The following is a 16,270-nucleotide window of genomic DNA, read 5'->3' on the forward strand; positions in this document are numbered from 1 at the left end:
TTGCCTTTTATCACAGCCCACTTCTGACAGTTACATTTGCATGCTGAATGAATTTAATATTGTATATGGTTTAATTTCAGGATACAGTTCCTTTTCTGCCTCTTCAGAATAAACATTCTGTAGTAAAATGATTAACTCATTTACAGTTAAGTTAAAGTTAAATTTAGCACTACATGGTGACAATAGGATTAAAATTATGGTATTAACTAGTAAATTAATGACTGCAAAGACAATTTAAAATTAACCTTAGACCACACATTGTTGCACTTTTTGAGAAAATTTCATTTTTCCACAATATGAGTATGAACAGGAAAACGAGTCTGTTCTCTTGCAGAACTGATCTTATACAAAAGGGATCCACATTAAATTTGTCTACAGGGATGAACATTCACTTTGCTAAAAGTTTTTTTTTAGACATACTGTTAGCTTTTTACATGGGCATTCAATTCTGTTCTGCAAAACACAAACAGCACAAGAGCCTCTAATCTTTTCGCATTTTATTTCCTTAAATATTTTCCATAACTGCAACGCAAAACAGGAAAAAGCCTTCATTAGCAGTTATTCAAACTGTATATCTTTTGCCTTCAACAACATTTTTAACGTGGTCCAACATTTCTTGACTCACGTACAATGCCCTGTGGAGTGTTTAAAATAATAATAGGAAAAAACATCAATGCTAACACCAAGAATTAAAAAAAAAATACACTGTGATATCCAAGTAGTAACAAACACCAACACCTTGTTTAAGGTAACAAAGGCAGGAGGTCGATTGAGGATATTGTGCGTGCTACAGATTTCAGGGTCAGTAACACTTTGCGTACACCCTCGACATTTGGTAACAGGCTCATACTTGCCAGCCCTTGACAGGACAGAATAGCAGACATATAACAGAGCATCGTAGTGATGCTGTCGCTTTTCCTGTTTGCCATCATGTCCACATTGCATTGATAATGTTAACAGGGTCTAATTGCCACACTAAAGCAGGCGTTCCAGTTTTATTGTGCAGAAAAAGAAGAAAAAACGAACGTGCATTTAAAAGTTTTGTGACTGACAGTACATAAAATTCCTAAAAATTATTTTATTTAAAAATAAACCAATCATTTCGCTTCTGATCTCGTCAAACGAAACCAACCAATTATTGAACCTGGATGGAAGACATGTCTAACTTGTCAAGGGAACTGAGCACATGTGTAAAAACAAAAGTAGTTGTACTGTATGAACTAGTCTGCCATGTAAAAGGAAAACAAAAAGAGATGCTCTGTCTGAAAGTACCTTGGGTTTGTAGCAGTTTCCCCTGATGCTGCTTCTAACGTTAAGGCCTCTTTTCTGCTGCTCACTTACAGTCATCTCATCTCTCCCGCACACCAACAGCCCCAAGACCCAAGTTTGAGACCCAAACATCTATGACGCATCCATTATTTTAATTTCTTATTTTTGTTTCCAGACGCTGTTCATATGAAATACTCCTTCTTGTCATCTGGCTCTTTATCGTAGTCGACCTGCTGTAGGTCTTCCCCTGGGGCAGGCTCTCCTGTTGTCCTGTAGTCTCCCCGGTTTGCACACATGTACCGGTACAGCAGGAAACTCAGGCACCCCAGTGTCAACAGGACAAAAAACACCACCACTGAAAACACAGTTAGGCAGATATGTTGGAAAAGACCTCGACTTCCACCACAGCATGAATCAAACTTATCTACAGCAAAGAGTTTTAGGTTTCAAGCAGCTGAAAAATTACAGCAGTAACTGAACTACCTTCAATCAAATTTAAAGCATCTCTGTCTCACATGGGAGCATGGAATGCTACAATCGCACAATGACATTATGCAACGATTAACTACCTAAAATGAATCTTTTATGCCAAACAACTGCTTCAATTAAAAATATAAAAACTGTTAAATTAATTCTGTGCCAGCAATCAGCCCCAATTCACCAACATTCACCTCCAATGACAACAGAGTCTGTATGTCCAGGCAGAGGAGTAGTAAGCCCTTGTAACAAAGGAGCTGAAAACAGACAAGAATAAATAAGTTAATAAAGAGTTCTTAAACCAGTATAACAGGACTGCATACTCCAAAACAAACTTGTCAGGTTCCGTAATCTTGGCACATACAGTAGATCCATTCAGTATTGAGAAATACAAAGGAGTTCAGTAGTTGGGGGAAAAACTGAACCCTGTATTTCTTCCTAACATTGTTATTGTTGCATTTAACACCACTAAGTCATTTTATACTGGAACTGACACCAATGAATGTAGATGGTGCCCAAATGCGATGCCACTTGAATCAAGCTTTCAGCTGGTAAGCAGTTTAAAAAACACAAAAAAAAACTTAAGATACTATATTAAAAATTTACATGGAGGACTCCATTATGAAAAATTTACAAACTGGAACCGCTTGGATGACATGCAAGTGATACATTTGTGGAAGGATAAATCTAGGTAAAAACCCAATGAGCCATATTAAATCACATTTAACATTCGATTAAATTAGATTCAGTTAATTATATTCCAGCAGTATCAACAATGTATTTTTTTCCTCATATTTACCTAATGTGAAATACCACTGTGCATTTACCTGCCAAAACATAAGGAAATACCAACAAATATGAAACAATTTATTCAGAAAAATAAAAATCTTACTTGTAGTGTGAGGGGCTGCTGTCATGGTGACCACCAACCTAAAAGAAAATCATTATGAATTGATGTTTTACAATATTCTAACATTCCTGAAGCACCCCAGTGCATAACAATTTATGTTCAGATAGGCTGCTAAATTAAATTTTCAACGCAGACTCGGTTAACGTTGACACGAAGTAGGCTGTGAAGTTCTGCCCCATGCAACATCACAAAAAAACAGCTAGCAGCATCCATGCATTATGATCTTGAACGGCGCTCTAACAGGCTAATGGATAGCGAGCCACAAAAGCAGCAGATGGTTTCAGCTGCAGCTCCTGAATAAACGCCTCACACCTGGGGAAGCACTCCCATGTATGAGCTGGCAGTGTTTAACTTTCCTCTCCCATCATGCTTATATGAAACAGTCCGCGCGTTTTTGTCGCCGAAGGCCAGATGACAATCACGCGATTCTCATAGAAGCTGCGTCGACACTTTCATTTTCCCGGCTCACATAACCGGCCCTTTAAAGTACAAATTACTTTCTTTGTCCCGTAAGATCAATAGAGAAATCATCCGCCACCCCTCTCCATAACTTTTCTCCAGAGTATTTGGTTAGTAGTTCCTAACATGAGTGCCCTTTCCAGTGTTTTAACGGTTAGTTAGTTAGCTTTGATTGCTTAAGGGCTAAGAGAGTTCGCTAAGAACACCTTTAGTGACTCTTAGCTCCCCAGCTAGCACAAAGCAACAGGAATTTGCTATTCGGCAACCAGCATAGATTTAAAACTCAACCAAACTTCCGTAAATTAAAAATAAAAGATATCACACAGGAACTTTAAAAACGTATCACTCTTCGCTGCCAACGTAGTCAGCGGCGCAAAGCTGCGTTGAGCGTGCTCACCTGAGTGTGAAAGATTCCAGAGAAAAAAAGTCCGTTTTTTTATATCCTTTTATCTTTAAAGTATGTAGCTCAGAATTTCACCACAACGGGACATTTTATGGGCCTTCAGCGCAGCTAGAAAACACCAGCTCAGGAGCCTCAAATATCCGCCGAAACACAGACAGGCGCGCCCACCTGGCACGCGGCGGTCCCGGCCGATGCGCGCTCCCGACCGAGGCGCGTCTCCGCCTGCGCGCTGCGCCTTTGGAATATAAAACGCTGCCTCGATTAAAGCTGCGCACCCAACGGCCCATGGTACAGCCAGTCCTATTTAAGTGTTATGCCTCTTCCTGTGATTCATTGAGTACTTGGACACCTTTCAGGACTGATTGCTTTTTTATTTTCCCATATAATTGGCCACAATCTCTTAACTAGAGTAACTTAACGGACGAGATACCGGCGGGATAGTAACATGGAACTGTTTTATCTTACTAGAAATAGCTTTGTTTTTCTGTCAAGTATCGTAGCAACGAGCTAAATATTAGACTCTTGCCTGTATTTGTACTGGTTGCTTTTATATTTACATAGTGTATGTCAGATGTATTTCTTGCCAATATTTGAATACTGAAAAACTGAAATGGCATTTTAAATTTAGTATAAAAAAGAAACTTGTAAAACATGTTACTTTCATTCTTTTATTTAGTATGTTAACTGGTTATTCGTTTTACTAATACAATTTATAGTGTATGAAAACAATTTTTGTTCCCTTATACATGTTCCTTTTCATGATATGACGAAAACAGTCAATTTTGAATAAACCCTAAAAAAACAATGCACAACACTGGAATAACCCCGAAAATAAGTACAACTTTGCTTCAGATTCTTTTTGCAGTGGAGCTGCAAAATGCTCTCCACCTGTGAGCTTCCTGCAGTTCCGTACACCACAGCTATCATACATTGGCTTTGGTGTTCATAAAAATGCTTTTAGTGCCGGGATGTCATTAGTGAAAACAGTCAACAACTGATTCAAATTTATAAAATCAATATACAGTAGTCTGATTAGGCTTCGGATCAAAGTATGGCTTGAAGGCCAGCAAGTGAGTCAATCACATTCCGATTCATGGTACGATCTTTGCAATACACTGCCCTGTTGGAAAGGAGGTCATGTTGGTGTCTATAAACTGTAATTTTGGAGTCAAATGGAGAAAGGCTGTCTTTTAACTAGCTGGACGCCGAATTATCTGCCTTCATTATCTGATTTTATAAACCCCGCAAAGCATGACAGAATCCCTTGTTGATCGGTAAGCTCTGCAGTTTTGCCGGCAACATGAGTAAATGGCGGAAGTGCAGTCAGCGTTCGTCCGTCTGTGCTCTCCCGACTGCTCCTGTTGATTTATGTGCTGTGACCCCATGGATTTAAGTGATTCTTTTTTCCACGTCCTCCAGCTGAGAAAACAAAACAACGTTAATGCTATAACAAAGTGTAAATCTGTTGGATTTTAGACAAACAGGGAAAATTATTCTTGTTCTAAATTAAAATCAAAACTGGAACTTTGTATGAAGCATTTAATTAAACTAGTGCACAGGTACAATGTGTATGTAAGTACAATGCTGTATGTTTAAACAAATGTCAAGTAAGTATAATTATGACGTATCAAGTTATTATGTGAGGAGGTAATTGCTATAAGGCTAGACCAGAATCATCTAGTTCCTACTGGACTTCTGTAAATCTTATGTTGGTGATGCAGAACCCTTTATTAAAAATTAATCACCTTATTTTGAAATCCTGCGGTGTTTCCTGCCTCAGATCTGTCTGTGCTGTCTGCATCACTGTCAACTTTGTCAGATGTAGGACAGTCTGAGTTTGGACCTTCCTCCTTTTCTGTCGAGTCAGCATCACCAGGGCTCTGGAGGAACCCTAGGATGGGATTTGCAGTTTAAGAGAAGGACTAGTCCACAGAGGTTTGTCACATGAAATGGACATCAACCATGCCAGACCCTCAAACTGCCTCTGTAACCATCGGACATTCCTTCTTACCATTTTCACTCAATTTGCCAGATTCATCTGCGGAGTGGCTATGGTTTGCCTTGGCTAACCCATTTTTCCTTTCTTTTGAATGCTCTCCTTCCTCTTCCATGTCTACATTTTCACCGGAACGCTTATCTGCAGTTTTGTTTGGTTCCGAATTCTCCTCCCACATTTCATTGCCACTTGTGAAGTTCAGCTCAGAATCTGTGCATTCTGACTGGGCGCCGTCCTCGGCGCGCAGGGTCCTGGGGACCGTGGGTGATGTATGGCTCGGCAGATCCAGTGCCGAATTAGCCCCCTTTGAATTGGCCACGTCAGATTCTTTGTCCCTCTCATTCTGCCGGAAACTAAATTTCCGCGTCAAAGCTGGAAAGGTAGTTTTTATGGGGGACAGTACACGGGATCGCCTCTTTTTGGAACCAGAGCTTAATAACAGAAAAGGAAAACATTAATGCAACCGTCCAGTATGATTAGCCAGTCTTAGTCTTAGTCATTGACTTAGGCTACATAACTTTAGCTAATATGCAATGCAATTTTTGATACATTTGATTGGACAATATAGAGCAAAGAACTGAAGGCCGCGTACCATTGCAATGCTCTAATGGTGGACACCTCATCAGGATACTGAGCCTCAAGACTTTTCATGACGCTGAACACTTCCTGGTTTAGCTAAAACAAATTACATTAAATGGCAGGGAAAGTGAGGCATAGTCTCTGGGGGGCTTCTGTATCTTTTAATCCTGGTGTAATTGAAGCCCCCCCTCCCATTTGAGTATCAGGATAAGGGGAGGTTTAATGATCTACTTTCTGGATGTTAGCGTAAAAAATAAGAATCAGATACAAAATAACTGAAGCAAGAGAGGCTTTCCTATTAAATGACAAAAATATACATTTGTTCTGTTAAACAACAATAAAGAAGATTCATTTGACTATGTATTTAAAAGGTTAAAATTGATCTTTAGTGAAAATTGACAGTAGGTGCATGTTAAGTGTGCATGTGTCCCTGTCTGAGTTACATTGGAACTCTTACCGTGCACATTTCGTGGTAGAAAATGTCCCTTGAACTTGAGATGTTTTCAAAGACCTCTATGTAGCATCCAATGCGACTTTGAAAGGCACGGGAAAGAAGACTTTGGTCAAATTTTATCTTCACCATCAGCAGGGAGTGATCAAAAGAAGAATGCAGATCGGGGGCACACACACCCCATCTGCCCCACGGCTCTCACAGCAACACAGACGTGTAATGGATAAATAATACCGCGGTTAATGGTGGTATCAACCTGCTTCGCTCTCCCAAGCTAATTGTCCTGTGCTTGCTAACACTGCATGTGTTAGTGAGGGATCACCATTATTTTCACTTTATTAATGGTATACGGGACTGTGGTGGCAGACACCCCCATTCCTGTCTTTATCCGGATATTCCACTAGGCCTCACCTCTGGTAGAGAGCTGTCAGTTCCTCCCCCAGCTTTGTGTTGATGTCATGAAATATTTCTCCAGCTAAGTTTGAATCCTCCTGTGCCTGGTCAGAGAAAAATTAATCCAAGCTAGAGTCATGTGACAAACATTCTGAGGAAATACTATGTGTATGAGAAACTGCCAGATTGTCATGGCTCTTGGAGGTAAAAAAAAACAAAACAATTTTGCTCACAGGTTCTATTGAAAGAAATCGGCTCCCTTTCCTGTCTCACCTTGGCTATTTTGGCCTCGTCTTTTTTTTTGCTGTTATACAGCATGTCCAGGTGGTGGCGCGAGGAGTCATAGTCCACCAGCTTCCTGCCTCGCTTGGCCACCTTTTCCTGGATAAGTTAATGAGTAGTAGTTCGGAAAAATTTAATAAAATAAATACTGGGGGGGGGGGGGGGGGGGGATCAGCATTATGAGAATGACGAGTTATATAACATAAACAAGGTGAGAATGAGTGTTTCAGGCCAAGACAATAATTCAGCAAACATCTGTCCTTTAAAGTAAGAATTAGGCTGAGTTTGCATCAAAGTGTGTATGTGAGTGTGTGTGTGTGTGTGGGTGTGTGTGTATGTGCGTGTTTCTATTTTGACAAACCTTGATTTCCGGGAACTGATTCATGTAATTATCCATGATACGGATGCAACCATCTGCAAGCTTCTCCTCAAAGTTACTCCACAGACGCTCCTCCTTCTGTCATGACGAGAGAAAGTTTACTGCAAAAAAGGAGTGACCTCCCTCCCCCTCCCAGCATCTTAAATGTTCTCTGGGTTTCTAGGCTAATGAGAGGCCACAGCAACCTACCGCCATAACGAGAGATAGGTCCTCCTCTCTTTCTAAGTCAGAGCTGTAGATACCCATTAGCGTGCGTGACAGCTGCTTGGACGTGTCGCGCATAACTGTGGAACAGGGAACAATGTGCAAGGTACATACAAGTGAGCTTCAGGGCTAAATGTAAAGGCTTCACCATCCAGTATACCGTGGTATTAGCAGGTCAAGGCATTCCAAGCTGTTCCTTACACATTTTTAAACGCACAGCTGCAGAGGCAACATATGTAAATATATATGTGTGTGTATATATTTTCAGCAACTGGTTTATTAATTTAACTTTATGTATCTCCTGGTAGTCAGCAGTGTCATGGGTAAATTCAGACTTATTTAGCGTTTGCCGATTATTAAACCCGGACTTGTTTAATGTTTAAGTCGGCTAAAAAGAGCTGTAATGTATGACTGGATCAGAAGTGCATTACATCAGTAAATCAATTTGGCATTAAATCACTGACCACAGATCTGAAGCACTGGTGTTGTCTAAGTGATCTGTAGCAATTTCTTTGTTTCTATTAAGCAATGTTAGAACTAAAGATTATAAGTGTGCATTGATTTACTGTGTGAATTGCGGGGCCAGTACTAGGTGTGTGGTTATAGAAAATCAATAATCACTCATTAGATACCTGAAATGGACAGTGCTGTGGTATAAGTATGGTTTAGTGTATGCAGGCTTCTCTGCTACCTCTTACTGGTTATGCTTCACAAAGCAGATCATTTTCTGACTCTAAATGTAAAAAAATAATTGTACAACTACTGCACTTGGTGGGTCAGGGTGATATTTTGTTTTTTAAAAAACTTTTTGTAAGCTAGATAATTAGGAAAGAACAGAGACGTTTGTTAAAACAGAAACTCATGTTGGAATGTATCTGTTTATCAGCGATACTTGTGGTGAACTTTTCTTTGAGGCAAATTGCAGAAGACCAAATAGAAGAGAAGGGATTACCTTTCACAGAACTGTAGTATGCCTTTAGGTCTTTGAATAGCCTGTTTCCGTTAGTCTACAAAAAAATACAAACATTTCCATGGAATTGCTCAATAAAATTGTTTCTCTCGATTCTAAGGCTGCTATGATAGGAGTATTTACTCAGCAAATCTTGCACTAGCCCTTGTGATTGTAGGAGAAAATACACAATAAGAAAATACTAAATGGCTCAATAATCAAGCATTTCTCCAATTTGACACTCTCTGATTGACAAAGGGTGACCTAATCATCTCACTCGGCTCAAAAACATTCTTTAACTTAGTGGGATTTCACTGCAAACACAGACACCTTAAATGTGCGTATGGACATTAGAATATGTTACATTGCCGGGTAATTTTTAAAGCGGCAGATTCTTTTTCACTTTGAAAAACACTGCAGCACAAAGGCAGATCATTCTGCCTGGAACCACCAGCTCGGTATTTGCAGATGCATTTCATTGTAATATCAGGCCATATGGAGAGGCCTCTTTGAATCTCATGCAATCAGGCATCCCTGTCATTATGAACCAGGGTTGTCGGTACCCTGGAAACCCTGGCAGGTTCAGGCAGCCTTGAATATGTAAAATTATATGTATTATTGGGCCGGGGGTGGGGTGGGGTGGGGAAGGTGACTTTCTGCCAGGGGAGGCAGAATTTCTAGGTACAGCCCTGCTATGGACATAATAGTTAACATACCTTGGCATGTGGGAAACATCACCTTAGTGCACATTCTGTACAACCGTTCCACTCCTCAGTGTTTATTCTCTTGCTAAGAGCATGTAAATGGAATGTATAAAGTGAGACTGTGCCACTATCTAACCTGCTGTTTGTTCAGGTTCTGGCAGCACAGGTCAAAGTCTTTATCCTTGGTTTCTTCTGACTTCCCCAGCTTCTGTAAGACCTGCAATCCAGTCACACATCCGTAGGGAAAGATCAAGCAGTTGTTTCCTTATGAACTCAATATCAAAAACACAGTGATCAAAAAACAATTCCACTGTAGCATTTTAGGAAGGTATTAAAATTATACTGCTGAGAAAAAAAAATCCAATTATGGGCTCATACTCTGTAAAATACGTGAACGAGCTAGAAGGAACAGCCTGGATTTATGCATGTCAAAATTATGGTCAAATTTTATCATTCATGTTGATGAAATTTACAGGCAGCTGTACAGATACGTACAAGCTTTGTTAATTGTGCTTCCTCTGCGTTTATACAGCCATGCAAACTACGGAAAGACTTTTCTAGCCCTACTAAATTCAGAGCATTAGTTTGCCTCAGAAATGTTATTAATATGACTGATGTGCCAATAAAGCCAAGGGCATAACTTTCAGGTCTCCACCCATTTCAGGGAGTCCAGGGAGATGCATTGGCTGGTTTTCATTATTTATTATTGGGGGGGTTTACAATGCCCCCTCATAATTTACACCCATGAATAAACATATCACGTTTCCAGCAGTTGGAGCTGGCAGTCAGTCTACAGCAGCATATTATAAGTACAGTAAAACCAAGTAAGTTAACCTGACTCTCCTATGAAAAAGGTGTTGTGTGGAAAGTATATGCAAAGGCCTTAATGTAACATCTTAAGGAAACTGCCAAGTTTACTGACATCTGCTCAGTGTTTCATAGAGAAACTAACCTTAACACACAAGGACAAGAACAGGAAATAGCAGCAGCCACAGTTTTGTTGGGGAGCAAACTCTGTGCTTTTGGCCTTGCGGTGCTCTGCCATCCATCCAATAACTGGGTAGTTGAAACAAAATCTTGGTCTAGAATTTTACTTTCTGGACCTGAATTATCCATCTCTGGTGTTGCGGCACTACTTTATTACAGCAAAACTAAACAACATACAGGGCCTTTGCATTGAGAGGACATGGCGAATGTTTAACCAGAACACTCTGGGGGAGCTGCTGACCTCTATCAAGGTAACTTTAACCAACCAGTTCACTGCAGGCACTATTGTTTCGGATCAGTTTTAATGGGGGAAAGCCTATCTAGCCCACACATCATTACCTCACAGAAAAATGCAAGGCTACCAACTATATATATAAAATATTCATAGACTTAATGTGTCCAAATGTGTAAATGTTATGCATGATGCAAATATACCTTTTGGAAAAATAATATACACGGTTTACATTGTTGCATATTTCAAATACTATTGCAGTGTTGCCTTTAGGAGTAATATTGAGGATGGGATATTGGGGTATTCAGTCCGGAGTGGCTGATGATTTTGAACCCCATGGCTCCACACATGTTATTATAAAAACCTTAGAAAATTAACTCCAAAGCACTTCTGACAATTTAACTTATCTTTTCTTCAATTTAGTATCCAGCTCAATGGGAGGTTACTTCCTGCATCATTAAGATGAGACAGAAATAACAGAAATAACTTCTCCCTAGGCCAAAGGCATAAGCACAGTTGCAGCAGTAATCTCAGATGCGACGCGTTAAGCTCTGTTTGGGGAGGAAGCAGCAGGGATTGGGCATAAGCCCTGGTCCTGCCAGCATATGTAGCTCAGCTGTAAACAAGTTGCCCCTGTAGTGGGAGATAAGTTGCCCCTGTAGTGGGAGATAAGTTAAGCCTACCTTCTCCTGAGCCCGGCTGAACTGCCTCTGGAGCCGCTTCGCAAAGACTCCAGCACTTGCAGGACTGCCAGTGGTTGACATGCATTCTGCTGCCTCCTCGTCACCTTCATTCTCTTTGGGCTTTGTGTCCTGGCAAGCCTGGGGTGTGTTTCGTGCTTCTTGCAATCAGCAAGGTTTGAAGAAAAACAAAATCCTCAGTAGTAAATCTGAACCAGAATTCACTTTAATGGCGAGGTGCATACATTCAGACAGACAACATAGAACATAAAGCAAAACAAATCATAAAATAAAATAGAATAGATATAAATATGATCATTAGTGTTAATCAGTACAGGACAGTTAATGAATCTGTATTTATAAAATGTGCTTTGTGTACTAGTCTAACGACAAGTGCGATTTTAAGTATTAATTAGAACCAGGTTTTCAAATATATACAAATAAATAATGCCAACAATACATTTTCTGAAACTGCTTGTCCTGTTCAGGGTCGTGGGGAGTCTGGAGCCTATCTTGGAAGCTACGGGTCCAGGGCAGGAAACAACCCAAAATGGGGGGCCAGCCCATTGCAGGGTACACTCACACACCATGCACTCACACATGCACACCTACGGGCAATTTGGCAACTCTAATTAAACTCAACATGTTTTAGGACTGTGGGGGGGAACCGGAGAACCTGGAGGAAACCCCACGACGACATGGGGAGAACATGCAAACTCCACACACATGGTGTCATGGCGGAGACTCGAAAGGTGTGACGCAGCAGTGCTAACCACTGCACCACCATGCTGCCTCCCAAATAAATGATGTTATACATTAAATATAGATGAGTGCACATAGCAGCACAAATGTGCAAGGAGTTCAAGAATGTGCAGACAGTATGTGCACAAAGGTTCGAACTGATCAGCATTACTGTACATGGGAAAAATCCCTTTCAGTGGTGTGTTGATTTGGTCTTCTGTGCCCAAAAGAATTTGCCAGAAGGTTTTCTTTGGAATACATGGCTGCTTGGGTGGGGCAGATTAGCAGTGACCTTTGCTGCATGCATCCTTACTCAGGACTCATGCAAATAAAGCTATTGATTAGTTGCAGTACTTATTATTTTATTTTTAAATGATTACTTAATGATTACTTAATAATTGATGGATTATTTGAAATGCAAACCTTTACTTAAACATTTTAACATGAACTTTCTTTTAGCTCCAATTATGTTGAGTGGTACTTCAGGTGTCCATGTCTTTGGAGTTTTAGGAATCGTGCATTGTGGGTAATGTGGGACTTTGGCGTGTTTTGCTATTATCTCACACCTCCACAAATTGGGCTTTGAATCCACGCACTGCTGTGTGTGTTTCTGTGTTTCCTCTGCCAGTCCAAGAAGTGCAGTTAGGTGAACTGACCTCTCTGAATGTGTGTAACTTGCAATGAAGTAGCATTCTGTCTAGGGTCTCCCATTCCCCTGTACTGAATTAAGTGTTCTTCTCAGGTGTGATTGTCACGAAGTAATGGATTATGCCAAACAACTTGCTATGGAAAATGGAATATGCTTAATACAGCAAATATGTTGTATGGTGTAAGCTTATTCAATAATAAATTAGAATTACAAATTCACTAGTCCAAAGGAAATTACCATTTTAAAAACGCTATTGTTATATTTAAAGTTCAGTAGAATCATTGCTTCATACAATGGTGTATGTAACTATTTCGTTTAATCGTTAATACGGCGTTCATTCTTATACGGATATGTATATTATCTATTTAAATTTGGAGATTTGGGTGTTTCTCATAACGATTTCAGCACAACGTAACTGGTTTCCACATACGCAGTAGTTCTCATAATGCAGAGCTCTCAAATGTCATCCATCTGGCATAACCCTCGCGTTCAGACTTACGCTCATGCAAGAAATCTTACAATAAATCTATATTATTCCATCATAAATCCTGATCATGCGTACTTGTTATTCACCTGTGCATTAGCTGTTCATCACCATAAGGTACAGGTTCGGCTCATAGATAAAACCGGACGCTGTTTTGCTTAATCTCTGCTCGCAACAGAAACACGTAAATAACTGCAACATCTTAAACGCTTTCTGGTTTGCAATAAATAAAACACTACAATTCCAACAAGCCATAGCGGGGGTAGAGTTTCGTTTCGCCAGGAAGTAAAAACACATACAACTCAGCTATACACTGTGGCGCTTTGGGGCTGCGTGCGTTTCGCCAGACGCGGGCATGGGCATCATTTTGGTGCGATGTGCAGCCGCAGACCTGGCAGTTCAATGCGTCTGCTGGGCTGTAGCTGCAGCTTTTGAAACGGAGAAGTTCTACGATTTAGCAGGTAATCAAATCGCTATAGGTTAAAGTCCCCGGCGAGTATTGTAATTTTACCCGAAGTAGTAGTTGTGGATTTATTCTGTCGTACTTAACTTTATATTTCGTACGAATGTTTAACTAAGCTGTGCAGCTTTAGCAAAGTTATAAGATCTACCCAAATTGGTACGTTACATAAATGACAGTTGCTGATACGATGTTGCCAACTCTCAGGCATCTCGCGCAGAACATCAGACTCACGCTCACACAAGAAATCTTACGGCAAATCTAAATTATTCCATAATAAACCTAATATTAGCTAAATCAAAAGTGTTGGGGTAGTTTGCAAACCATACAGACCATTTACAAGGTAATAAAACTGTAACATGCATGTAAATGCGTGTGTAGACTTAGCTCGAATTGAAAATCTCACGTCAGCCGGCTCACCCAGTTTCCAACCCTGTTGATAATGCCTGCGCTATACTCCTTACAGAACAATGAAACTTTTACAGGAAAACGACAAACTCGAAGACCTGGAGTATTCTACGAATGTCGTATGTTAAACGGTGGTGGATTCAAAAGGTTAAAATGATTTAGAATAAGTTTTAGTCCACGTTTTGATGTTTATGAATTATTTTAAATTGACCAATGTATAAAATAAATGTATTCATGTTTAATCGATTGATTTAGTAAGCATGGTAAGAAATCTGTATTTCTGCCCAGATGGAAACTAGATTTGAATAATTGATTTAATACTTAAACCATTGTTGGTATTATTAATATTATGGTATTACCCGCTGACCTCAAAATGTATTGTTATCGGTAATAATGTTCTCTCTTATAAAATTATGCATTGTATTCTATAAAAAAAAAAACAGATTACCTTCCATTTCTCCTTGTTAGCGCTCTTCTGGTCTCTGCTCTGTAAAGCTACCCCTTGACCTTTGATAGGTAGCTGGTTATTCCTTAGCCAGTATATTTCCTGAGATGCCCAGGACTTCCAGTTAGCATACAGCACTGTGCAAAGCATGCCGAGTCTCGTACTGCCCCACCCACATAACGGAAAGAGTTTGCCTTTCACCTCACCTAGACCTCAGGTTGTGTGTTTACAGGCTCTGGAACGTTCATACTCCTGGTCCACCTGAGTCACACATGGGGTGGAACGCGGCACGTGCGCCAAAGCGTTCAGACTGGCCTTGTGACCGCGTGGGGGTTACGGTGAGCAGCACAGCGTCTGTGCATTTCCCTTGTCTCTAGCCCTTGAAGCACACAATTAAGTTAAAAAAAAAAATGGTCGTCTTGCCACATAGGTTTTAAATAGCCCTTCTAGCTAGTTGGAATGGTTTAACACCATAAATGATTAACAGACCAGAGACTTTTATCTTGCTTGTTGCCCTTCAAATGCTGTGTTCCACAGATTGGGCACTTTCCTTTTCATGCGCATATTGAATGAGGGCCGAGATCGCCGGTTTGACGACGTCAGAAACAACCCAGGAACCTTTCTCATATACTGGACCATGCAAGGTATTGTCTGCAGGTATCTACACAGCTTACTCATTCATCTGCGATCTGCACTGAAATTAATACTCTCCACCCCCCCCCCCCCAGCTCTGTGGATTTTTGTGACACTCCTACCCACCCTGGTTCTCAATGGCGAGCGTCATGACAAACCCCTGGGCGCACAGGACTACGTCGGCTGGGGGATGTGGGGCGTTGGGTTTGTCATAGAAGCAGTTGCTGATCAGCAGAAATGGAATTTCAGGAACAACACTGACAATAAAGTAGGTGTCCTGTTATCTTGGGACGTGAGGGGGAAGGGGACTTTCTAGAGCAGCGGTGTCAAACTCCAGTCCTGGGGGGTCGGAGCCCTGTGTATCTTAGTTCTTTCCCTGTTCCACCACAAATGATTCAGCTGAAGAGCTGTGCTGTAATTAGCACAAGGAGTTGAATCAGGTGTGTCAAATGAGGGGAATCCCAAAGATGTGCAGGGCTCCGGCCCCCCCGGATTGGAGTTTGACACCTGTGTTCTAGAGCAATTCATGTTAATCTTCTTGCTGAAGCAGGCCCCTCCCTTTCCTGCTATAAGCCCTTTCCATAGAAAACCACTTCTGCTAGCAGAGAACATTCTCTCAGGCCCAAACCAACGTTGTATAACCTTAAGCAAATCATTGGTCCTTCTCCTGACTTTTCTTCATTCATCATGCCCGCTTCAGGGAAAGTTCATCCAGAGCGGCCTGTGGGCATACAGCCGGCACCCAAACTATCTGGGCGAGATTCTGCAGTGGTCGGGGCTCTTCGTGTCTGCCGCCTCTGTGATGCGGGGGCCCCAGTACCTCAGTGTGATATCTCCTCTTTTCGTCTGGTTCCTTTTGCGGCATGTTAGCGGCATCCCCATCCTGGAGAAGCAGGCATTGTCAAAATGGGGCTCTGAACCAGCCTTTCAGAACTACATCAAGAATACTCCTCTTCTGTGGCCTTATGCCAAGCTCTGGTGATGATTACGAATCTGGTCAAGGTTAATTCTGGACATTTCCCCCCCAATTAAGAGTACTTTAAATAAAGATTAACATTTCATCTTTGCACATCACCTTGACAGGCTTTTTGTAAAA

General features: G+C 40.9%; 2 protein-coding genes across 5 annotated transcripts; one reads left to right on the forward strand and one right to left on the reverse strand.

Annotated features, from left to right (window-relative positions):
* Window positions 1-482: 482 nt before the first annotated feature.
* bin2a (bridging integrator 2a) lies at window positions 483-14,777 on the reverse strand. Of its 3 annotated transcripts, none has more exons than XM_049017607.1 (16): window positions 14,545-14,777; window positions 11,358-11,512; window positions 9,592-9,672; window positions 8,755-8,809; window positions 7,788-7,882; window positions 7,581-7,676; window positions 7,211-7,318; window positions 6,956-7,041; window positions 6,551-6,626; window positions 6,107-6,189; window positions 5,530-5,945; window positions 5,264-5,409; window positions 3,513-4,937; window positions 2,639-2,676; window positions 1,941-2,003; window positions 483-1,624 (listed from the first exon to the last, which is right to left on the reverse strand). In XM_049017607.1, the coding sequence occupies exons 1-13, from the start codon at window positions 14,549-14,551 to the stop codon at window positions 4,908-4,910; spliced, it is 1,434 nt and encodes a 477-aa protein (XP_048873564.1). In that variant the 5' UTR covers window positions 14,552-14,777; the 3' UTR covers window positions 483-1,624; window positions 1,941-2,003; window positions 2,639-2,676; window positions 3,513-4,907. The 3 variants fall into 3 exon arrangements, with proteins under 3 accessions (XP_048873564.1, XP_048873563.1, XP_048873562.1); XM_049017606.1 differs by having other exon boundaries at window positions 3,687-4,937; window positions 11,358-11,515; XM_049017605.1 differs by having other exon boundaries at window positions 11,358-11,515.
* si:ch211-210c8.6 (uncharacterized) lies at window positions 13,487-16,248 on the forward strand. 2 transcript variants are annotated; one of them, XM_049017609.1, is made up of 5 exons: window positions 13,487-13,689; window positions 14,759-14,879; window positions 15,079-15,185; window positions 15,270-15,442; window positions 15,875-16,248. In XM_049017609.1, the coding sequence occupies exons 1-5, from the start codon at window positions 13,584-13,586 to the stop codon at window positions 16,154-16,156; spliced, it is 789 nt and encodes a 262-aa protein (XP_048873566.1). In that variant the 5' UTR covers window positions 13,487-13,583; the 3' UTR covers window positions 16,157-16,248. The 2 variants fall into 2 exon arrangements, with proteins under 2 accessions (XP_048873566.1, XP_048873567.1); XM_049017610.1 differs by having other exon boundaries at window positions 14,774-14,879.
* Window positions 16,249-16,270: the final 22 nt, after the last annotated feature.

The sequence above is a fragment of the Brienomyrus brachyistius genome, chromosome 6 (assembly GCF_023856365.1).
Source record: "Brienomyrus brachyistius isolate T26 chromosome 6, BBRACH_0.4, whole genome shotgun sequence".
Classification (NCBI taxonomy): domain Eukaryota; kingdom Metazoa; phylum Chordata; class Actinopteri; order Osteoglossiformes; family Mormyridae; genus Brienomyrus; species Brienomyrus brachyistius.